Source organism: Chelmon rostratus, chromosome 11 (genome assembly GCF_017976325.1).
Source record: "Chelmon rostratus isolate fCheRos1 chromosome 11, fCheRos1.pri, whole genome shotgun sequence".
NCBI classification, from domain to species: Eukaryota; Metazoa; Chordata; class Actinopteri; order Chaetodontiformes; family Chaetodontidae; genus Chelmon; species Chelmon rostratus.
This window is the reverse complement of record NC_055668.1, coordinates 19,533,485-19,554,856: the sequence shown is the minus strand read 5'-3', so window position 1 is coordinate 19,554,856 and position 21,372 is coordinate 19,533,485. Positions and strand designations below refer to the sequence as shown.

At 41.0% G+C, this 21,372-nt stretch overlaps 4 protein-coding genes across 8 annotated transcripts in view; 1 reads left to right on the top strand and 3 right to left on the bottom strand.

Annotated features, from left to right (window-relative positions):
- Positions 1-74: 74 nt before the first annotated feature.
- On the bottom strand, positions 75-7,573 carry dync2li1 (dynein, cytoplasmic 2, light intermediate chain 1). The gene is made up of 13 exons (XM_041947911.1): positions 7,487-7,573; positions 7,262-7,385; positions 7,115-7,149; positions 6,702-6,771; positions 5,783-5,871; positions 5,365-5,563; positions 5,005-5,073; positions 4,765-4,842; positions 4,503-4,582; positions 4,121-4,191; positions 3,861-3,958; positions 3,565-3,657; positions 75-306 (listed from the first exon to the last, which is right to left on the bottom strand). Exons 1-13 carry the CDS (start codon positions 7,498-7,500, stop codon positions 244-246), a joined length of 1,083 nt encoding a protein of 360 aa, XP_041803845.1. The 5' UTR covers positions 7,501-7,573; the 3' UTR covers positions 75-243.
- A 524-nt stretch (positions 7,574-8,097) lies between these two features.
- lyrm7 (LYR motif containing 7) lies at positions 8,098-9,519 on the bottom strand. Its single transcript, XM_041948050.1, has 5 exons — positions 9,478-9,519; positions 9,179-9,251; positions 8,973-9,043; positions 8,645-8,726; positions 8,098-8,504 (listed from the first exon to the last, which is right to left on the bottom strand). The coding sequence occupies exons 1-5, from the start codon at positions 9,493-9,495 to the stop codon at positions 8,434-8,436; spliced, it is 315 nt and encodes a 104-aa protein (XP_041803984.1). The 5' UTR covers positions 9,496-9,519; the 3' UTR covers positions 8,098-8,433.
- Positions 9,520-9,618: 99 nt separating this feature from the next.
- On the top strand, positions 9,619-11,874 carry hint1 (histidine triad nucleotide binding protein 1). Its single transcript, XM_041947835.1, has 3 exons — positions 9,619-9,756; positions 11,270-11,374; positions 11,616-11,874. The coding sequence occupies exons 1-3, from the start codon at positions 9,646-9,648 to the stop codon at positions 11,778-11,780; spliced, it is 381 nt and encodes a 126-aa protein (XP_041803769.1). The 5' UTR covers positions 9,619-9,645; the 3' UTR covers positions 11,781-11,874.
- Positions 11,875-12,543: 669 nt separating this feature from the next.
- cep170aa (centrosomal protein 170Aa) overlaps positions 12,544-21,372 on the bottom strand; it is a 42,381-nt gene continuing 33,552 nt past the window's right edge. For 2 of the 5 annotated variants that reach the window (XM_041947088.1, XM_041947092.1), the window contains 9 exons: positions 20,749-20,866; positions 19,058-20,605; positions 17,403-17,670; positions 16,949-17,180; positions 16,367-16,534; positions 16,171-16,259; positions 15,930-16,023; positions 15,781-15,832; positions 12,544-15,378 (listed from right to left, as the gene is read on the bottom strand). In XM_041947088.1, coding sequence (XP_041803022.1) covers positions 15,053-15,378; positions 15,781-15,832; positions 15,930-16,023; positions 16,171-16,259; positions 16,367-16,534; positions 16,949-17,180; positions 17,403-17,670; positions 19,058-20,605; positions 20,749-20,866 — 2,895 coding nt within the window. In that variant the 3' untranslated portion in view covers positions 12,544-15,052. The remainder of the gene's footprint in view (positions 15,379-15,780; positions 15,833-15,929; positions 16,024-16,170; positions 16,260-16,366; positions 16,535-16,948; positions 17,181-17,402; positions 17,671-19,057; positions 20,606-20,748; positions 20,867-21,372) is intronic. The other 3 variants (XM_041947090.1, XM_041947089.1, XM_041947091.1) reach the window with 3 other exon arrangements.

Sequence of the window (21,372 nt, the reverse complement as noted above, 5' to 3'; positions counted from 1 at the left end):
GAATAGGACGTGATGGCTATTGTAGTATTGTAAAATTGTTTATTTTTTAGAATACATTTTGTTATCAGTATACAAATAGTTTTTAAAACAGTTTCCAAAGAAATCTCTAGCTATACAAGTTGCAGGAATTAACAAGTAGTAAAAATGCAAAATGACACAAAAGGGAATAAATAATGCACAATATATACTGTATTGACATGAATATGTGGTGTATGTGTGTGTGACCATAAAGCCAATTATCTCTCATGTCTCCAGCTCCAGCCCTTTCCATGACTTAGCTGCATTCCTCTTATACTGATCCAACTCCTGAAAAACAGACAGAAAGACAGAAAGAGGGGAGAAACAACGTGAAACTTTTTCAGCTCAGGCTGCTGCACAGACATAAGGCACACTCATGATGGTAAACAAGGTTTCAGTTTCCTCATTAGATATTCAAATGTAGATACAGGACTCAGATAACATTCTGTTTACAACATCAGCAACCTGTGATACAGATGAACATTGCAGTATATCCAAAAAGTTCAAGGACTCCAAACATCAAACATTAATTCTGGCTTCATCATGAGTTAGTTGGTTTAACCTTAAAATAAATATGATCGCAGGCTAGCGCCATGCCACGGATTCTATGGAAATGTTGAAAACCTTTTTAAGATTCTTTAATTAATTTTAGGACATTTGCATCAAATGCAGTAATGACTTTGTCACAATTTTTTGTTTTGTAAGAATAACCCAAGAATCTGCAGTTTTCTTAACTCTTTTGCGCTTTTTTTAAATATAATAATACAATACAATACACAGAGTTAGGGTAAATTGCTGTGACTTTATGGTTAATATATCTTATTGGTTTACAATACTTTACATTTAGAAATTTTCACTTCAAGGTAATCTGGGAGTCTTGAGCCACTATAAGTACTATGGTGCATTTTCTTTACAAGTCTCTCTCAGTTCAGTTCACGAGGATGCACAATATACATTTCTACTAATGGTGTCACACTATTGCGCATTGCATATATTAATGCATTAATATATAAATGTAAACAATGATTCCAACTTTTAAGAAAATTAAAATTTTTGCAAATGTTTCACAAGGAAGGAAATGCATTTATCAGTATACACACAGTGCATTTGATGAGCAACACTGAATATGAACTTCAAAATGCACCTTTTAAGCTCTGCAAGGCTGTCTCTTTCAAAACTCTTTGGGTATCATGTCTTCTGGTCCTGCCCACCCATCCAGATTTTCTGGAGGGAAGTGGCTAAAATTATCTCTATGGTTCTGTGTTTTGACATCGATGTATCATTTTCAACCCTTTATCTTGGAAATATTTCTCATGGACAGTCAAATAGAGCTGATAATTACCTTTTCATGGTTTTGCAGGCAGCAAGTAAAAAAGCCATTACGGCATGTTGGCTTCAGAAAAACGCCCCCACCAGTGATATCTTTGTTGATGTAGTAAAACAACTACATGTCCTTGAACAAATGACATACTCAATCCGACTTCAAAAATATCTGGGTGAGAAACGATGGCAGAAATGGACTGTTTACTTGGCCAATGAGTGACTCTGTTGTAAATGTGACAATGTTATGTGTCTTAAATGTATGTGATGCACATAAAGGATAATTTATCAGTTGGATGTATTGACTATACCCCTGGACCCTGACTGTTTGTTCAGTTGTTATTTTCTTTGTGGAAAAAATGAGTTTCAAAAAAAAAAATAAAATAAAATAAAACCTCTTTGGGTCCACTAGTCTTAGTTTGTACATCTCAAAAAAGAAGAAATGTCACCTCTGGCTGACTTATTTTTTGAAAAGGAAAAAATGTTGGGAAACTTGGAAAACAGTTTAAAAATGTTTATATGATACAGTGGACAGAATATTTTTGAATCAAATTAATTAATGGGCAGAAGAGTCTTTGAAGATCCTAAAAATGTCTTCAAAGCTTTGGTACTTGACCTTCTGGATTTTTGAAAGATCTCCAGAAAAACAGATGCTTAGCTCTGTGACATTTCTGTAATAATAATATTTAAGAGGCACAAACTGTGCTTTCGTGTGTTAGAAATATAATTTAAGCATAGAAAAGTGATTACAAGTACATGTTCTCTTTTTACTTTAAAGCTGTTTCACATATACTAATACTTCTGTACTTCTGTAAAATTGTAATGTAATATTTTTCCACCTGAGTAAGGAGACACAAGCTGAGACACGTGGATTAGATTAATATTATCTCTTAAAAATACATAAAAGACAGAGATACAGTTTGCATGAAGCATATTATCTTACAATCTGCCCAGACATGCAAATACGCCTCACAAAGCTTTTCGCTACACTCAGTTGGAATAAACCTTTATCCTGTTTCTCTTATTGGTTACTCAGACCAATTACATTATGTGCCACCCAATGGCAGAGCACAGTGACCAGCATCAGGTGAGACTCAGTAAGTGATAACAGCACTGCAACTCCTACAGGTTACTGCAGTTCAAGTGCCAGAGTGGCAGCAGGGCAGGTCGGCGGGGAGACTACTAATCTCTGAGGTTATAACTGGAAGATACATTACAGCCTGTAATGAGACCACGACAGACAGGCTAAGACATACAGGATACTGAAGGACAGAAGGTTACTCTAGATCATTACCCTTGTTTAACACAGCCGTGGAGCAAAATGCAGAAAATTTCCACATCTTCAATCGCAGATCCATTTGTGTCTCTGATGAAGTGTGAATTCTTAATTCAGTTTAACTTGAGCAGTAGAAGGAGAACAACTAATTCACAATATGTTTTTTACTTGACCTCACTCAACCAAAGTAAGGTACTCATAGTGTATATAAATAAAATAAAATAATTAAAATAATAAATAATTAGCATTAAAACTCTTGTGCACTCTGGAGCACATGGACAGTCGGCCTGTAGTGTCACTATGACCAAGAGAGACAGCAGAAGCAACAAAATACAAAACAAATTATCATAACAAACAGGAAAAACTGCTTCTTCCTGCAGGGTTCATTGCTGAAATGTCACCCTGTCTGGGCTTTCATTAAATTTAACATCTTAATCAACTAGAAAACGAAGCACTGCTCATTTCTCTTCTAACGTTTTTAAAATCTGTCATCTTCCTCAATACTCCTTTGTCTTCACAGAGAGGTCAAAAGTCAAGGTCACAAAGCACAGATTTGATTGACTGATTGAGAACCAAACTGCCAACTCATGAGTCATGCCACAGTCACAGTCCAGAGTCGCACGTCAGTGACTACGTTTACATGTACACTAATATTCCATTATTCCAGATGTGACAATATTTGGAGAGCGCAGCTCTGTGCATTGTAGACAAAACCAACTAGCAAACAGTTTGCAAGGCTGGGGTTGAGACGCATGCTCAACAGAACATTTCTAGTCAGAGGGAGAAACACACCTACTTTTAAACATTATGAAAAACTTGGATATCAATAAGTTTTTGAATATGCACCAATAGCCATGTAACCAGCTTAGTAAGAATATTGCACTTGCTGGCATAAAGGCTTTGCGATAACTTTCACAACTGTGCAGCTATAAAACACAAGTTTGTGTTACCTGGTCTTTCTGGGCTCTCATGGCATCAATCTGAGGCTCACTGTACTGTGGGTCTTTAGCTGGATCCTTAAGTTCTCTCTGCTCACTGGTATTCTGCAAAGACAAAGTCAGATAGATGGACAGAAACACATTAAAATGGACCGTTTACAGAGATCCTCCTTCGTGTAAACATGTTTATATTTATAAGAAGGAATGTTGTATTTTATGTACATACACAGTCAGTATGTGTGTGGATATGATTGTTCAGTTTGAGGGTGTTGATTTTCTGAAATATCAGAGGCCAGTGACTAAACTACCTCTTGGGGGAAGACACGTTCGTAGACTTTCTTCCAGAGGTCCTTTGGGTTTTTGGCATGCAGAGAAGTAATGTCCACATCAGTAGTTGGAGGGGAACCTAAAGTAATACACAATATCATACAATCCTGTCAATACAACCAATGTCAAGGCAGATGGTGGCTCTAAATCAGGTGTATGTCTTACAACATAGCACAGCAAGAGAATTAAATTCTATTTCTATGCATTGCTGCTTTTGGCCACAGAGTAGTGCTGTACTCACCTATTTGACTGAAGGAGTCAGAGCCTGCTGGAATGATGAGAGGCTTGGTGGCATCACAGGACATAGTTTTCCTGATCGTTGAAAAAACACGAAAAAAAAACCCACAAATAAATTTAAAGCACTAAATCAAATTCATTTAATGATTTGGTAAGACTGATAGTGACATATACAACCATCTATTTTGGGCCATGAAATGCATTTCTCTTCATCTCTTCACTTCACTTCATTTTGAGCTGTTTACTGAAAAACTATTGTAAACAGACCACATATCACAGGCCTAAGTATTTTTTGTGTAAAAAAAAAAAAAACCCTTAAGAATGCCGGCCCCAGTCCTTGTTCATTACTAGTCTGTGCACAATGAATGCTGTATTATCCTCCTCACCCTCTGTCCAGACCAAAAGCCAGGTGGGTGAAGAAGCTCTTGGTTTTTGACATGAGGCTCTCCGACTTGATGCTAGTGAACTGATGAAAAGATAAGGCACAGGATGAAAAATGTAATAAAAGAAAAGTGGAACCACAACAGCTGATAGAGTGGATGGATTCTATCGAAAGAGAAACCAGAATGGACTAAAAACTGCAATATGTTGTAATCAAAAGTGATATCAAATGTAAATGTTTTGCATGTATAATAAAAACACACTTACAATAAGAGAGGCTGCGTAGTAGTGGGCAACAAAACGCAGTGTTTTACTAACCACTTTCCTCTTGTCAGAGTCAAATTCCTGCAACAGATGGAACAAATATGTTTCACATATTATACCACATTAAAAAAAGAAAACTAAGTAATGAAATTGACAGGTTACACCAATATAACTGTGACAATAACACACCAAACTTTTAGGAGTAAAAAGCACTCCATAGGTAACATTTAGGTTGTATTTTACCTGAAAGACATCATATTTGCTGCCAATGATGAGCAGAGGAACAGGAAAGGGACTGACCAGCTCTCTGTCCTGTTGACAGAATTACAGTAAACTCAGGGTACACGTACCTTGTTACGTCTGCACTGAACAAAAAACAAATTCTTTCAAAAATAACAACAGCAACAAAAATGTCTCATCTCACATATCTTACTTCGATTTTGTCTGCGCTGTGAGGTGATATTTGGTGTTTTTTGGTGAGAAGCTGTTTTCCTGTAGTAGTTCATGCATTCTAAACTTCTTCAAATATGCTACTCTATGTTGCCCTGGACTGAACCAAGGACTATGCTAATATATGGTGTGGGTAATGAGCCAAGGCCTTACAGGGTAGTCTTTAGGTAAGACGCGTCCTGCTGAGTGGACAGCCGTCTGGTGTTTGGCTCCAGGTTTGGTCTTCTTCGCTTGCGCTTCCTTGGAGGAGATTTTCTCCAACTGAGCTTGCGCTGCCTGCAGCAGCTTCTCCATGGTACCCCACAGGGCATTGGGTTTAGACAAGTCCAGAATGAGAATGACAGAGAGAGACCTGGGAAAAGACAATAAGGACAATGTGTTATGGCAGGCCTTCCTTTATTGGCATGACACTGCTCTTCAAACCAGACTTATTTTAAAGACAAACAGGCAAAGGTCTGAATAGAAAACAAATAATATTCAACCCTTACTCTATAACCTAAATTACAACGGTAAGAAAACAGTGAACTGCATGGAGACAACAAGACTTCAGAAATGTGTGTAAGTGTCCTACCTGATGCTGACAGGAGTGATGGGGATCTGGACCAGGTCTGACAAAGAGGTCCCTCCTCCCAGCTCCCATAGGTGAGCTATGTCTTTGGGCTGAAAGAGGCATCAGGCCACCATCAGGCATCCGTTTAATCAACAGCAACATCTCAACAGTCACAAGTTAGATATTAATGTGGTTTTACTAAGGTCATCAAAAGTATTGATACTTCGATACGAGCCACAAGCCTGTAACTGTTATTCAACCACCGTACTGTGTTTACAAGTGAAGGAACGTTAGAGAAAAAAAGAAGTAATACTAAAAGCTATAATAACGACAAAAAGAATGTGACCTACATTGTAGAGAAAAGATTTAAGAATATTAATAAAAATGTCAATCACTACAAACTTTATTACATTAACAAATGTCTTGGTATGTGTGCATTGACCTTTTCTGTACCAGCAAGTTGTTAATAAAAAAGGAGAAAAAAGTTATCCTATTTTGTGTGACTAGGACTTTTCTTTTCGCTGTGGTATCAAAAGAGGTATTGAATATTGTTTGTGGATACTAGCATTGTATCAAAGTTTAAAATTCTGCTATCGTGCCAACATTAGGTAGGTCCTACACTCCAGCAGCATTTGCTACAAAGAACCACTGTATTTGCTGGAGTACTAGAAAACCACTAGTCTTGGGTAAATAGCATATCATGTCTCATAAACAATTCAGAGTGAGCCTGGTGTAATGTGCTCAATGTGCTGGGGTAATGGAAGTTGTGGTGAATGAATTTACAGTCTTTTGTAGCTCTTTAAAAGGGTTTAGTTTACACACAGCTCAGCATATCAATTTAAATAAAAAATACATTTATCAGGATTATCAGTTGTGTTGTTAACTTTTTTAAGAGATGTGTTCAAGCATTCATTGTGTCCAAGACTGAATGTTTTCTCACTGTGTTGTGTCCTCGGGCCCTTCTGCCAAAAGTGTACTCCAGTGCCAGAGTTGGCTTGGATGGTTCATCCCTGATGGATTAAAAAAAAAAAAAAAAAAACAGTATTATTGTTGGGTAACAACATAATCTAAACAACCCATTTACTAGCTTTTGGTGCTTTCCTGATACTGTTCTTGCTGTCTTTTTTGATAAATGGAAAGGGCCAGGGTGTCATTTTGTATCAGCTCTATTCTGTGAAGAAGATTGTGGGATGGAGCTGGAAGCTTTGAGATCGATCACATCCTAAACTTTCATGCTTAAAGTCTTTAACATTAGTCTACATGCAGAATATGAAGAGAGTTAAGAGCAGGTTTTGTTTTATCATGAGCTACATTTGCTAATTTTGGGATGAGTTAAACCACACACATACTCACCTGTCCAGGCATCTGAGGAGAATAGACGTTTTACCCTGAAAAAAAAATCAAAGGTGAGCAACTTATGGAGCTAAAAACGAGGCAAAAGTGCCTCCACTAGAAGGAAATATATGTACTGTCTGTTTGCTGGCACGACGGGAAACATACCCCTGCTTTGCTCCCCATCAGAAACACGGTCCTCTCACTGACCGTCTCTCCTCCGTTTTCCTCCCCACCTTCAGCCTCCCGACTGTGGATCTCCGCCGCAGCCAGCTCCCATAGCGTGTCCGAGCTGACAAATACGAAACAAAAACGACACGTTGTTCCAAAATAAATGTATTATCCTCTTGTTGTCAAAACAACAAGAGAAAGGGCATACAAACTGGTCCTTACCTTATTCTTGGCATTACATGTGATAGTTCACAAATTTGACAAGCTAGCTAAACGGCTAACACCACAGGATACCGTTAACAACCGTTGCCAGAGTAACGGCGCATCTTGATGACCCTTTTCTTCTTCTATGGTTTTACTGGTGGACTACAAACCAACGTTAACATTGCATGCCGCCACCTACTGTGCCGGAGTGTGTGCCACCATTACTATAAAGGAGTTAAAATGTTCTCTATATCAAGTGATATTTTTTACTTCTTAAAGGGCATTGTGGGAAACATAGCACATTAATTGAAACGGACTTTGTACTACCAGCATCAGAACAATGCCATGCCATGGAGAGTTAACCAGGATTTCCTTTTGTAAAGAGCGTTTATAATATTTAATGAGTATATTAAATGTTTTTATCCACAAGATACTCAGATGTATAGACAGAAAATCTAAGTATAGTTGTTAGCTTGTTTGGGTCCCATGAATAAACCATGCCCTACATGGATTAAAATCCATGTCCTTTTTTTAAATAATTCTGGCAAACATCATAACTTTATCAGATACAGTACATGCAATGCACTTTCTGAGAACTTTGATGGGGAGTTGTTGAACAGGAGACAGTCTGTGAATCTTCCTCTTTAATCAGAACATAATGAAACATTTTTTTAAACATTTTCAGTTGAGTTCATTAGCTACTGAAAAGCACACAGAAAAAAAATCAATTGAAAACACATTTCAATTACATTTGAGAAAATACTGTACATTAAATAATGGCATTCAGTTTACTTCACGGATTTCTTAGAGCAGAACATTTCTTCATGTAGCAGTGATATTTAAAATGTTTAAATGTTCAGGAGATCCTAAAAAACTTGAAATGCTGTTTTGGCTGATTTCTTGAAAATGCACATGGATGGTTGTGAGTCTGTTTTTTGATGAAAAATACGTTATCAGATGGTCTGTCAGGACTTTTTCCTGGGCTGGTCACAATAAGGTACATTTTCTAGTAGAAGGCTCTCTCTGGGTCGAAGCACTGTGGGAGGGAGGGGAAGTACAGGAAGTACATTTCATTAGGAAATATTAAAATGTGAGAAGTAAGAGAAATTAAGACTCCTGGTTTATATTCTTTGCAAAAACATTAAACATGCATGGAGGAGAAAAATAATAACATACAAAGCTTTTTCTCTCCAACATGTTCCACTTGTAATACAGCCTCTCGAAGAACAACCTCCACATTTGAGGCCATTTGGATCATCTGTAAAGGCATAAGGGCAATGAGTGTAGACAGAGTGTGAGACAACGGGCCCCTGGGCACAAGCATGTAAAATTCCCCTCTTCGTACATAGCAGCACCCCCTTTGTTTTGCATCGTTTGAAGGTTAAACATAAATCTAATATTTTTTTTCAACAGTATAGCTTGAAAAGTCAACCTCGATAGATATTCAATATAACAGGACTTGAATCAGGATTGTGGATTGCTACTCTTCTCACTTTGATTGTACCTTCTGAATGTTTTCTTCTGACGTTTCATTTTTGTTTTTCCGGAACTCCTCGTTGATCTTTAACCTTGCAGCTTCGTGGGGAAAAAACAGATAATGCATTCAGTTATATTCTGTTCGGTAAGAATAGGTTTATAAGCATTATCCAGCAAATACAGCAACAGACATTCTTCTATCGGGAATAAAACCAACCACCATACATAACTCACCCGTCAGTCCTTTGTCATCATCTTTGAATACGACCATCCTTGTTCTGTGCAGTGTTTTAAACACATTCAGGACCTGTATTTACATAAAACACCCAGGTTTTAGCACCCTCAGCACCTTGCTAGCTGCTACTTGAACTGAAGTCGCTGTGGACATACTAACAATTTCCTGCCATTTTAGCTGTCTGCTTCTTTTAACATTCAAATGTAGAATTTTATACTGAAACCGGCAAAATGGGCACAATGGAAACATTGCTTTTATCATAATATTTTTTATAAACATTACAATGTTCTCTCCTCACCTTCAAACGAGTGCCCATCGTGACTTCTCAGCTCACTTCCGGCACTGGAGAAGTACCAACGACCAATCAGTGCAGACTTCAAAATGACGCGTATCGGCAACCAATGAGCGTCCGCTGTAGATTCACAGAGCCAAAATCGGCGCTGACAGACTGTTATCCTACGTCAACATGGCTGATGAAACGGCCAAAGCCCAGGTTGCCCAGCCGGGCGGAGACACGATATTTGGAAAAATCATACGCAAAGAGATACCTGCCAAAATAATCTACGAAGATGACCAGGTATGCATGAAACTCCGGAACTCATAAACACATTTGGGTGCAGCATGCCGCTCTGCTGCTCTGCAGCGTGGCACAGCTCCTTGCAGGCGACGTTTAGCTAACATTAGCTCCGCGCTAGCTTTGCAGAAAGTGCTGCTTTACTGAAATTGTGAGAATAATTAGATGTGCGTTATTTGTAGTTCGATTATCACAGGATAAAACTGAAACAGTACCGTGTGTGCTGCGGTGATACACAGCTTGCTCAGACTACAGAATTACTCCTCTAAAATAGAACAATCAGTGTAAAGGCTTTAAACAGAATTGGACAGGTTCCTGTCCACGGTTTAGTTAAACTCTGCACATTTTAAGTCATTGCTCATGTTGCATTTTCTGCCATTTGGCGTCTGCAGACACTTGGCTTGCCACCAAGGTACGACAAGGTCCACTTGGCTTGTCTGCTACTGCTGAAAACCTGTAGCCACTAACAGTTACAGCCTGTGTGCATTCGTGTGTTTCTGTTGCTGCGGTTTGGATAGTAAAATCTCTTTGTAAAACACCACTGCCTGTCAAACAGGCTTCACTGCATAGACAACACGACACACTCATCTGTATGACTGGAATGTCAGTCAATGATATTATGATACACCAGCAATGTAAGACAGAGAAGGAGAGTGGCAGCTGTATATTGACCAGTCATGATGTGTAGTGGTTACTGTGGTTCCAGTTGGTAAATCCTGGGTCTTATCCTACTTTTTATAAAAATGCACCTGAAAAAATAACATGGATACTGTACGTCAGCTAAAGTCTGTTACTCAATATTATTAAACTCATGTTTTTGATCAGTGTAGTTTAATATGAGAAATGTGGGGTATGTTTAACCCTCACGCAACCAACTCTGCGATCATACCACTGTCTCGAGTTGTCCGATGACATTAGCTTTCAAGGGATTAACATTGTGTCCTCTGGGGTGGCACTGGCCCACCTCTGGTTCCACCTCTGTGTGTAAAAACAGATTTTAAAAAGAATTAATGTAAAATAAGATGCAGAATAAAACCCACTTGATAATAATAGCAAGGATGAAAATAAAAATAAGGACAATGCATAAAACCAAAGCATAAAATATTAAAAGCTTGGAAAAGGGTGGAAAGCTGCATCAGACAATGTTGCATCTTTGAGACCTCAGGTCAAACATAAAGATGCACAGTACTGTTTACCTATAGGATGTCAGTAATGGCCAACAACAGCTTTTTAAAAAGCTGTGTCATATTGGGATACATTGTGTTGAAATTCTGTGCAGACAGGTGATTACCAAAGATTCATGAGAGCATTTCAGGTTTAACGGACAATGACACATGACCCATTGTGCAATAATAGTCTTGATGCAGAGCAGCTCGGTATATGTACAGTGAATGAGGTGGACAGCACATTAGCACATTGCATTATATCATATAGATGTCTCTAAATCTCCAAACCAGAACCACAGCTGTCTGTACAAACTAGACTCTTCTCTTTATTTTGTTCTTTTGCATTTCAGAGTGTTGCCTTCCATGATGTTTCTCCTCAAGCTCCCACTCACATCCTTGTTGTCCCAAAAAAGCCCATTATTCAACTGTCAAAGGCGGAGGATAGTGATGCTGCAGTAAGTATGATTGTCTGACCTTCTCTGCTAGCTCTTATAATAGACTGTAAGCTTCCGACTGTCAGTGATTTGTACAACAACTCCGTCAGTGACCACTAGGTGGAACCCTTTACAGCCAACTTAATGCTCGTGTCAGCTATCTCGAAATGCTGTTGTGATCCAGGGGTTGTCTGCCTATGCTTATGCACACATGTATGTATTTTCACATCAGTGCCACTCATTAATTCTCTCTCTCTCTTAGTTGTTGGGCCACTTGATGATAGTTGCAAAGAAGTGTGCTCAGGACGCGGGCCTGACTAAAGGCTACAGGATTGTCGTGAATGATGGACCGGATGGAGGCCAGTCGGTCTACCACATCCACATCCACGTCCTGGGAGGACGCACGATGAACTGGCCCCCCGGCTAACGTCGGTCTCCCATCGCATACCACTCTGCCATCATTGGTCATGTGCATTGTCTGTCTGACAACCAGTAATGCTAAATTCAGTCTGTTTGTCATGTAAAAAAAAAAGTCAAGCAAATCACCTGGAAATTCATTCATGATAATAAAATGCCCTTCACAACTGAGTCTTGTCTTTGTCTAAAATTCCTCAAATCAGGCTGTCTCACACAATAGCTTTTCATCCATATCCACGTACTGGCCACGCATCATGTAACAACTCACCTTAGTTAAACAGAAGTTGATTCTTGCACAACATTGATCTAATGCTGCAGTTTGAATATGCTTGGTTTTACTTGCATTATTATGTTTGTAATATGTTGATATTCTCAGTATTTGTGTAAAAAGATGATTCATGCAAGTGCTCACAGCTCAGGCAACACAGGGCAAATCTGAAAACATTTGCATTGTCAGTTGAGACATGACTAATGGTCTAAAGTGAGGTCTACTTTTATCAAGTAAGAATTATATAAATTCAATCTGAATTTAGATTGAACCCTTTGCCTTTTCTTTGAATAAAAAGTTCCAGCTCTAAGTTGTTATTCAATCCAATTTAGTAATAAATAATTTGAGTTCCTTGTCTGTTAGTATCAGTGCCAGCACCTGCCTGTAAATGGGGACAAAGCTTAATTTTCCAAAACAGAGTCTCATAGAAATTCCCACATGAAATCTGATTATGTTAAAGCCCAGTCAAATGAAAAGGGAGAAACGAGTGAATGGCTCTCTTTTATTAACAGTAAGAAACAATGCAGGTAGTTGAACAAATATAAAATGCATGAAACATCCACAAAATATTAAACAAAAAATAAATAAAATGGTGTTTTTTCTTTACAAAAATGACAAAAAACACTGATCAGATGACACATGTAGAATTTCAAAAATAAACATGTACCTAGCATTCACAGTCCCCTAATTTTTTTTTTTTTTTTGATAAAACGGGGTTAAAAAAACAAAACAAAACACAATTAGAGGCTTCGTTTGTACAAACAGAATAGTTCCAGAGAGGCAAGGCAATCACTGCTGATATCAGGCAAAGTGATATCATTCTTTGTCAAACCATTTGACATTTGATGCAGCCTTTCACTGCTTCGTCACTACTTCTGTGTGAAAAAACACCACAATCTGATGTGCAAAATAAGAGATTTTTTTTAGACAACTACATCTTAATCAATGCCCTTCTATAGTCAAAATGGGCACTTGGAGGCATTGACGACATTGTACAGTACAGTATAGAGAAGGAAATGAACATGTATTCTGGTACCTAAATTTACTATTGCAAGAGTATCTAAGTACTAATATCCTGCCTTTAAGTCATCTTACTCTAGAACACAGACTATGAGCTGAAGAGGGATTCACAAAATAGTTAGTCCCGATAACGTAACTAGAAAAGCAGCAAAGTCAATGGGAGGAAAGAGGCTAACTATATTGTCTCTCCAGTTCTACAGTATCAGTATGCTGGAACTTCCGCCCTTGGTGGAAATAGAACGATGCACCTACTGTATGTACACTGATATGAAGCCATATTAAGAGCAGAAATCATAAAATGAATGGGGAGCGTATTTTCAAAGATGTTTTGAACCACAGATGGCCTCCCTGTAAGTTGCCTGCGATTAAAACCAATTCAAGCAGCTTCTTCATGTTCTGGTTTTGAGAGTACGTGAGCTCAAACTGGTTAGTGACTATGAAAATGAAATTTATTGTGAGGTGATGCAAAGCATTAAAAAGTAAAGGTCTACAATATTATAAAATATTTAAACAGTTCTTTTCTTTGCTGATCATTGCTCAGTTTGAAAATAAGTCACATCACCAGTTACTGGAATAAGTAGAAAAAAGCCAATTGGAAATCATAGGACACTTGAGTGGGTGTACTGCAAAAAGCTAAGGGCTAACTGATTCTCACAGGCCCTGTCACATTGGCCAAAAAACATATGGCAGCAATGATTAAGCTATTGTTTCATTATAATAAATAGGCTTTTTCAATCTTTGATTTGTTGACAGAAACATGGTCTTGACATTCAGAGAAAAAAGTGAACTGCCTTTCGTGAAATAAAGATTCTCAGGCTTTTGCACAACAGATGAATTCCAACATGGCTCAACTGTTTGAAAATGACATGGTCAATTAACTTGTTAACTTTGGCAAGTGATTACTTTGAGTGAAAATGATCATTGGTTTCCCAAAGGCTGTTACCATTGAGTAAAACTACCATTCAGTATTAGTAAGATCGACACAGACACCGACTTGCAGGAAGAAAGCTCTCAGCTTCGCCCTGCACATGCTACTGGAGTGACAAACTGCGGAACACTTTTTTCCAACTACTGGGAGAAAAACGAAGGGAAGAGTAAAACATAATGAAGCACAGAGACAGGGAGGCACTACAAATCCTTTTCTACAGAGTCAGTCTTAGAGATGCATTCATGGACGGTTAGTTCTGAAATATCTAAAAACATCTGCAATTCTGCTTGGTTTGTGAACTCTTTCAGGCATAAAGCATGTCTGTATGACTGTGTGGTTTGTCAGAGTGGTTACTTAAGGCTGCTGAAATATTCTTTATACTGAAAAAGAGCTAATAAATCATTGCAGTGTGCTGCATTTCATCATAGTGTAAATAGAACATATTTTGCAAGTGTTATTTTACAAAGCATTCTGTTGGTTTGAAAGTATTGTATTTAAAAGTTGTATATTATCTGAGGGCACGGGGCTGCTACTATCGCGGATGTGTTTTAAGGCATGTCCTTCGTGTAGGTAGGGTCCAGACACATGGAGAAGGCAAGAGGAGAAGACTGGAGGAGAGTGGAGACTGTACAACCACAGAGATCTGTCCACTGAGAGAGCAGCCAGGTAGCCTTCAGTCCATCAGGAAGTCAGCTTGGCCAGTAAGCATGAACAGTTAACAGTTGAAAAGCTCAGAATATGACTGTATCCAAATCATACATTGGTGAATTTCTGTTCTGAGGGTATATCCATGATGCGTTAGTTGGGGTTCAGCCTGTGGAGTCTTAAGGTCAGTTGAAGCACTTCATTTCCGGTCAGGTCTGGTAACACTTTAGCTAAATTATGTTTATATTATACTCATAATACTCCACTGGTATAGTCAGCGGAATGGCAACTGTTCTGTGGGAAAAACTGTTTAAATGTTTCCACACCTGCTTCATTGCTGTGAACACAGATCACCAGCCATCTGCACTCCAATCCAGACTCCTGTTATTCACATGACACTGATTTCCAGGAAACGTTCTGTTCACTTCTGCGCAATGGCCTCCTCTCCGCTGGGCCGCATGCGGTTGAAGGGGAGTCCTCCAACTCCCGTTAACCCCTGACCCAAGTTGGGCTCTCGTGCAGTATCCCCTGTGCTGGCAGAGGAAGCCTCAACCCTGGCTGTTGATCCTCCAGGGCCAGGGAGGATCTCCGGCAGTGATTCTTTGGCTGGAGGTGCAGACCCAGGGCTGGTGGCGGAGGCGGACATTGTTTTGGCGATTTGGGGCTTGGTAGGGGTGGTGGGGCTGGTCAGACCAAGGCTGGCCAGGGCGTCTAGGGTCCCATCTGGGTCTACCATGACATTGATCACTGAGACAGAAACAGGGAGAGAATCAATGTGTAGAATGCTTTGTGTAAAAGTCACTATATCTGGGTTGAAGTATGCAAGGATCAGCTGAGGAAAAGGCAATGTCAGGCACTTGTGTGCACTAATCAGGATTAAAATTACACAGAATCTGATAACAGCTGGTAGGTCATTTGGTTACAGTCACTCAAATATGATCAAACCACACCCACATAGTCCTGATGAATTTTACTCAAACTGTTGCTTATTCAGTGATAATTATTTCATATTATAGAGAAATAATTCAGATTTGAAGCCAAGAGTTCAGAACCAAAGAATCAATACCACGTGTGATGTCTACACATCAATCTCTGTCACATATTAAATCACTCACATAAGGTAGTTATACAAAGGGTATGTGTCTTTACCTTGAAGCTGCTTCTCAACTCTCTTCAGTTCGAGCAGAATTGAGGAGATCTCCTGAAGAGAGGAAGAGAAAAAACAACGTAACTATTAGTGCACAGTAATTCTGCACTTCCTTGGTCATCAGATATTGTTCTACAGTTGGGTTCTGTACCTTATTGGAGGTTTTCAGCAGTGGTATGTCACTCTCCGATCGCAGTTTATTCTCAATCTCATCCCAGTTTCTGTCCTTATCCTTAAATAATATCCTGGAGAAAAGTAACAGACAACAGGGCACATGCTTATTCACAGTGGCTTTGACTATACGAAGCAACACAATGGCACACTGAGGGCACACAGTGTAAATACACTGCTACATACTAACTGAAGGTTATAATAGCACAAAGTATAATTACCTGATTTTCCCTGCTGTTTTGTCGACAGAGTGTCTGATCTTGCTGGACAGCTGAGAAACTGAATTGAGCAGCAGGCTGTCCAACACCGCCTGAATACACAGAGGAAGAGAAATTCAGTTTGACAGTTCTGACAATCAGAAGGCGATTACCTCCATGTTGGTACATTTTTGATGTCATGCTCTGTGTTGCTTCTCACCTCCTCTCGGTTCCAGGTGCGCCTCCTCAGAGCGCGGGGCTCCAGACTGTCAGGAGCTCGGGGGCGGAGCTCCACTGGCTTACCGTTGATCTCTGGTGCCTTATTGGCTGAAATCACAGGCGGGATCTTCCTGAAGTTGAGGCTCTCATCGAACACCCGATCCACCAACTGTGCAAAAACAGGGAGAGAGAAGGGAAATAAAACTGAAAAAGTTGAACATATTTCTCTTCTTTGTTATTCCAGCTTTAAAAGAGTTATGTAAAGATTTATGAGAAATGAAGGAATTAGGAACTGTTTCAGAGAGAGCTAAGATGTTCTAAAGCTTTAACTGTCCAGCCAACAAACGTTAGATTTTAATGCTGCAAAATTGAAATAATTAAATCCTCTCAAGACAAAAATAAGAGTTAGAGATAAAGGAAAGAAAGTGAAGCAGATGGGAGTGTAATAAATGAATACCTTTCAGATGAAAGCTACAAAGCAACAGAGAGGCGGCCATTTTTATCCAAGCAACATAGGAGGGATGGCAAAGGTGCAATGGAAGCACACGCAGTAGAGCAATAATAGAAGAAGAAAAACGGGCACCTTTCTCATGCTCTCCTGTATATCCGGTTGCGTGGGACGTGCAGGGCCTACCTCTTCCCGGGTGTCAATGGCCGATCCCGGGGTGGTGGCGGCGGTGCTGACGGTGGTGCTGGGTGCCGTGCCAGATGAGCTGACAGAGTCGATCTCACCAGCCACATCGTGGATCTCGCGGGCCAAGATGGCCAAGTCCTTAGCCAGGTCCTGGCTGATCCTGCGCACACATGGGAATAACCTGTTAACCATCAGACAGATGGAGGAGTTCTTTAGGACTCAGGATAGACATGAACACATGCAACCTGCATACACAATAACCCGTAATCACATACATATCAAGATAAAAGTCAAGACATTAAGGACAGCTGTTATTAAACACTGCATTATAACATCACATTAAAACAGAGATTCATGAAAGATTAAAATCTGAAATCTTATACAGATCAGTGTGGATTAATACCTGGCTATCTCCTCGCTGTGTGCTGTCCAGTCCCTGATGTACTCCTCTTGCTCTTTCATGCGGTGTTTGACTCCACCCGGACCCGTCACCACGCTGGAGCCTGGGCTCGCAGTGGTGCTGAGTCTCGAGCTGCGGTGCGGGACGAGGTGATGAGGCCGCATGTGGGGGCGTCCTCCATGCTTCGGAGAATTCCGGTTGGAGCCAAACTCTTCCTCTGAGGTGGAGCCGTACTCCGGCGGCAGACGTCTCCACCTGCTGCTACTGGACACTGTGAAGATAATGGAAAAAGGAAAAGAATTTTTTAGTCAACATTACTCAACTTTATTCCATCACATTTGTTATTGATGAAGTTAATAAATGAGCTTGCGGACATGAAAGGCTTTAATACTGAGCCAACCCCCACACAATCCTGCTTTGATCTATCAAAATTCAAAATGCAAGTAGAGTACATCTGCACTCTTAGGCAGTAGGAGTAGAGTAGATATATACTTTATTTTACAAAGAAAATAAAGATAAAATTTAGGTTCCAATAACATGTTATTCACTGCAATGTACTGTATATGCTTCCTGAACTAAAATAAAAAATGGGGGCTGTGAATAAAAAATATTGGTGAAGCAAAGCATTAGCATTTTTGTTTTGTATCTTAGTTCAGTTATGGTTATTGCACACATATTGAGTATTTTGGTAATAATAAAACCACAATAAAAACAGCAGAAACAGCAGCAAAAATAAACCCTACTTGAGTTTATCTAAAAGCATCCCGCCCCAGGCAGCCAACACAAGCATCGGACAAGGTAGGCAAAACCTTGACAGAGCCAGGGATATGTTAAGCTGCTTCAGAATGGTCACACAACAGCTGCATTAATGTAGCCTCACCATGATGAGATAACACCATGCTCTATCAGTCTCTCAAGGGTAAAATGGGACAAAGTGCAAGTGTCATGAACAAAAATCTCCACAAGATGGAGCACAGTTATAAAAACCATTTGCTCATGGGTTAGGAGTTGGAGCTCCAGTGTTGTAAAATGTTTTGACAGAGGGCGGATAGAGCATTTGAGTCTTCATCACAGCATTACTTGATGGATGTCAGGGAGGAGACACAGAGTCAATGTGACAACATATGCTAGAGCTGGGTCATCGTACTTCAGCTTAACTTTGGAATTTCTTTATGTGATGTTGATCATTGCAAAATTTAAATCTGTAAAATGTAAAAAGTTCAGAGTGTGTATATTCCTTCACAAAAAATATTTAATCAATAAACAGAATTGAGCTTGCTGGTGACTTCTATTGCTGTGACCCAGCTCTGACACACAAACACACACACACTGTCTATTTAAGCCTCTACAGTTCTGGTACAGTACCCATCAGCTCTTCCTCTGCATCACGGCCCTCAGGTTCGGGCTGAGAGCTCTCTGGATGATGACAAGTTTGTCACAGCACAGTGGAAATGTTTACAGACACATGTTTACACACTGAACCAGGTATGCAATGGTGCAAACAATCGTACCACAATAATTTTGCAAACAACCATGCTGTCAGAAATAAGAAGAGAAATAATCAAATAAAAAAACCTTGATCCCTCATCCGATTGTTCCTACACTATATGTGAAAATCAGAATAAACCAGAGATTAGGTATGCAGCTGATGTGCTCACCTGTGGGCGAGCAGTATCCAGATGTAGAGGTCTTGGTCTTCGCCTCGTTCAGTTTGGACACACTGTTGGCCCTCATCCTGGGTGTCAGCCTGTTCTCTGTTGGTGTTGATGAGCGCAAGCCCAGACGCAGAGCAGTCTCAGCTGACAGACGGGGTGAAGAGGTGGAGCTCCGTGTCACTGTACACTCTGAGTCACTGCGGGCTGAGATGGAGCCCAGACGGTTCCTACGTGGCTGAGCTAGCATGTCTAGTCGTGACAGTCCCTTCCGACCAGATGGTGGCTTAGAGGTGGAGCTGGTGGTGGATACCTCAGAGGCAACAGACACCCTGTCTGCATCAGCTAGGTCCGTGTCAGATGTGTCCCCCAGTCGGGCGCGGCGGAGGAGGGAGGCTCTCGTGGGCCGCGGCTGAGGAAGCGAGGCCTGCTTGTTCAGGGAAGACGTGGTGGCGGCCTGGAGAGTGCGGCTGGTTTTAGAGGATCCGCTGGTGGAGGTTTTAGCAGACCTACTGTCGAGTTTGGGGTGCCCCAAAGGTCCGGAGTAGGTCTCCTGGTCTGAGGAGAGGATGTCAGAGATGGGGAAGGAAGAAGTCTGGTCATCATCAGTTAGGTCCAGAGAAGGCTGGCGTGCTCTGGAGGAGGCAGAGGACGACTGAACAGAGCGGCGTGCATCAGCCCGGCTTGTCGCCTCCACTGTTCTTGTTTTAGACTTTCTCTCCAAGCGCTCGCGGGCACTTGCGTTAGTGACACTGGTCTTGGAAGCTGTACTCATGTTGCTCTTCTCCCGGTGCATGCTGCTGAGGGAACGTCGTTTTTGTTCACCAGGGGCTGATGCTTTCCTCTCTGCCTCTCCAGCCACATGACTAGCTGTGCTGGCCGTGTCCACGTCTGACTCAGGAGAGATGGAGTCAGTCCGAGGGGGGAAGCCAGAACCTGAACCCTGAGTGGTGATGCCAGTTTTACTACTTTTCTGGTCTAGTTTATTTTCATCTCTTAGTTTGGCCTCCAGGAATGCCATGACCGCTTCAGTGTCCTTCAGCAGTGTAGCAGTGTCCATACTGCCCACGGAGTCACTGCGTTCACGTCCACCGCTACCTCTGTTGATGCGTGGGATGAGCTCTGCAGGGACATTGGCACTGGGCTTTTCGATTGTGAAGCTACCCTGGCGCACTAGAGGCTTTCCAGACTTCTCTCCTCCTTCTCCTGTTCCTCCTCCTCCTTTCCTCTCCTCTGACCTCTTCTTCCGCTCTGTGCTGCCAGAGGTCCGGAGAGGAGCCTTGGATGGAGAAGATGTAGAGCTTTGTTTCCGTTTACTGATCATCTCACCGTCCACCATGGGAGTTGGGGACTCCCCGTCTCCCTTGTTCTCTTTTTCCTGGGGTTCAGTGTCCTGTTTCTCCCCAATCTCAGACCTCAGTCCCAGAGCTTTGGTGCTGGATTTAGCCCGGGGGTCATCAACAGGGAGCTGGGGGAGGGTCCTGCGCTTGCGGTCAGTCAGACTGGAGGAGGATTCACCTCTGCTGAGGGATGCACCAGACTCAAAGGCATCAGCTTCAAGAGAAAGAAGGACAAACTCACTTAATTGAGATTGAAGATTAAGGGAAAATGTATAGTGTTTAAAAACTCCAGAATTTACTCCAGCTCATCACTCAGTTTAGGCCTACTCATTCTCTGAGAGTCAAGTGAGTATGTACCTCTCTCTTTGTGCAGGAAGGCGGCTGTTTCTCCTCCTGAGCCTTCTGGGTCTGTCCTGGTGTGATTGGCAGCTAGACTGGCCCACTGAGAGACCCAGCTCGAGTCACCAGGAAGAGCCTGAGGGGACGCGAGGGGGAGGTAGTGGGGTGGGGTGACAAGAGAAAAGGACACGTGAGAAAGAGTCAGATCAGTGTGAGAAAAAAAGAAACAAGAGCAGTTTAATCAAGTAGTGGCACAAAGTGGAAAATATAGAGAGCATAGCTGAGTAAGATTAGCATTCATGTGTTCAAGTGAAATGGAATACATGATGATGGAAATGATTTAGCTTGTGGGTCTGACATGCGCTTGTATTAAGGTACATTATAACGTCTGATTTGAGACTGCTTGTAGGCCTAAATCTGACACTTCAACACCACCATCATCTTACAAGAAAGTTTTAAGAAAAGCGTAACAGTTGCTCCTCATTTTACTTCTAAAAAGACATCTACCTAAATGGCATAAAAGACTTGATACAAACACTGGCAATGCTCATTCACACTGTCCCCTCCCTCTTATGAAATGGCCTGGAGGGCTGAGCGTGTCTCTCCTCATCTTCTTGGTATGATCTAGGTCAGTCTATGGGG

Coding starts and splice junctions, on each gene's coding strand:
- lyrm7 (XM_041948050.1), bottom strand. Junction 9,044..9,178: donor TGATGACAAAGGACTGACGG/GTGAGTTATGTA, acceptor TTCCCCACGAAG/CTGCAAGGTTAAAGATCAAC. Junction 8,505..8,644: donor TGTTGGAGAGAAAAAGCTTT/GTATGTTATTAT, acceptor TCCCTCCCACAG/TGCTTCGACCCAGAGAGAGC.
- hint1 (XM_041947835.1), top strand. CDS start 9,646: ATGGCTGATGAAACGGCCAAAGCCCAGGTTGCCCAGCCGGGCGGAGAC. Junction 9,757..11,269: donor TAATCTACGAAGATGACCAG/GTATGCATGAAA, acceptor TTTGCATTTCAG/AGTGTTGCCTTCCATGATGT. Junction 11,375..11,615: donor CGGAGGATAGTGATGCTGCA/GTAAGTATGATT, acceptor TCTCTCTCTTAG/TTGTTGGGCCACTTGATGAT.
- dync2li1 (XM_041947911.1), bottom strand. Junction 7,150..7,261: donor TGATGGGGAGCAAAGCAGGG/GTATGTTTCCCG, acceptor TTTTTTTTTCAG/GGTAAAACGTCTATTCTCCT. Junction 3,959..4,120: donor TGACTCCTTCAGTCAAATAG/GTGAGTACAGCA, acceptor GTATTACTTTAG/GTTCCCCTCCAACTACTGAT.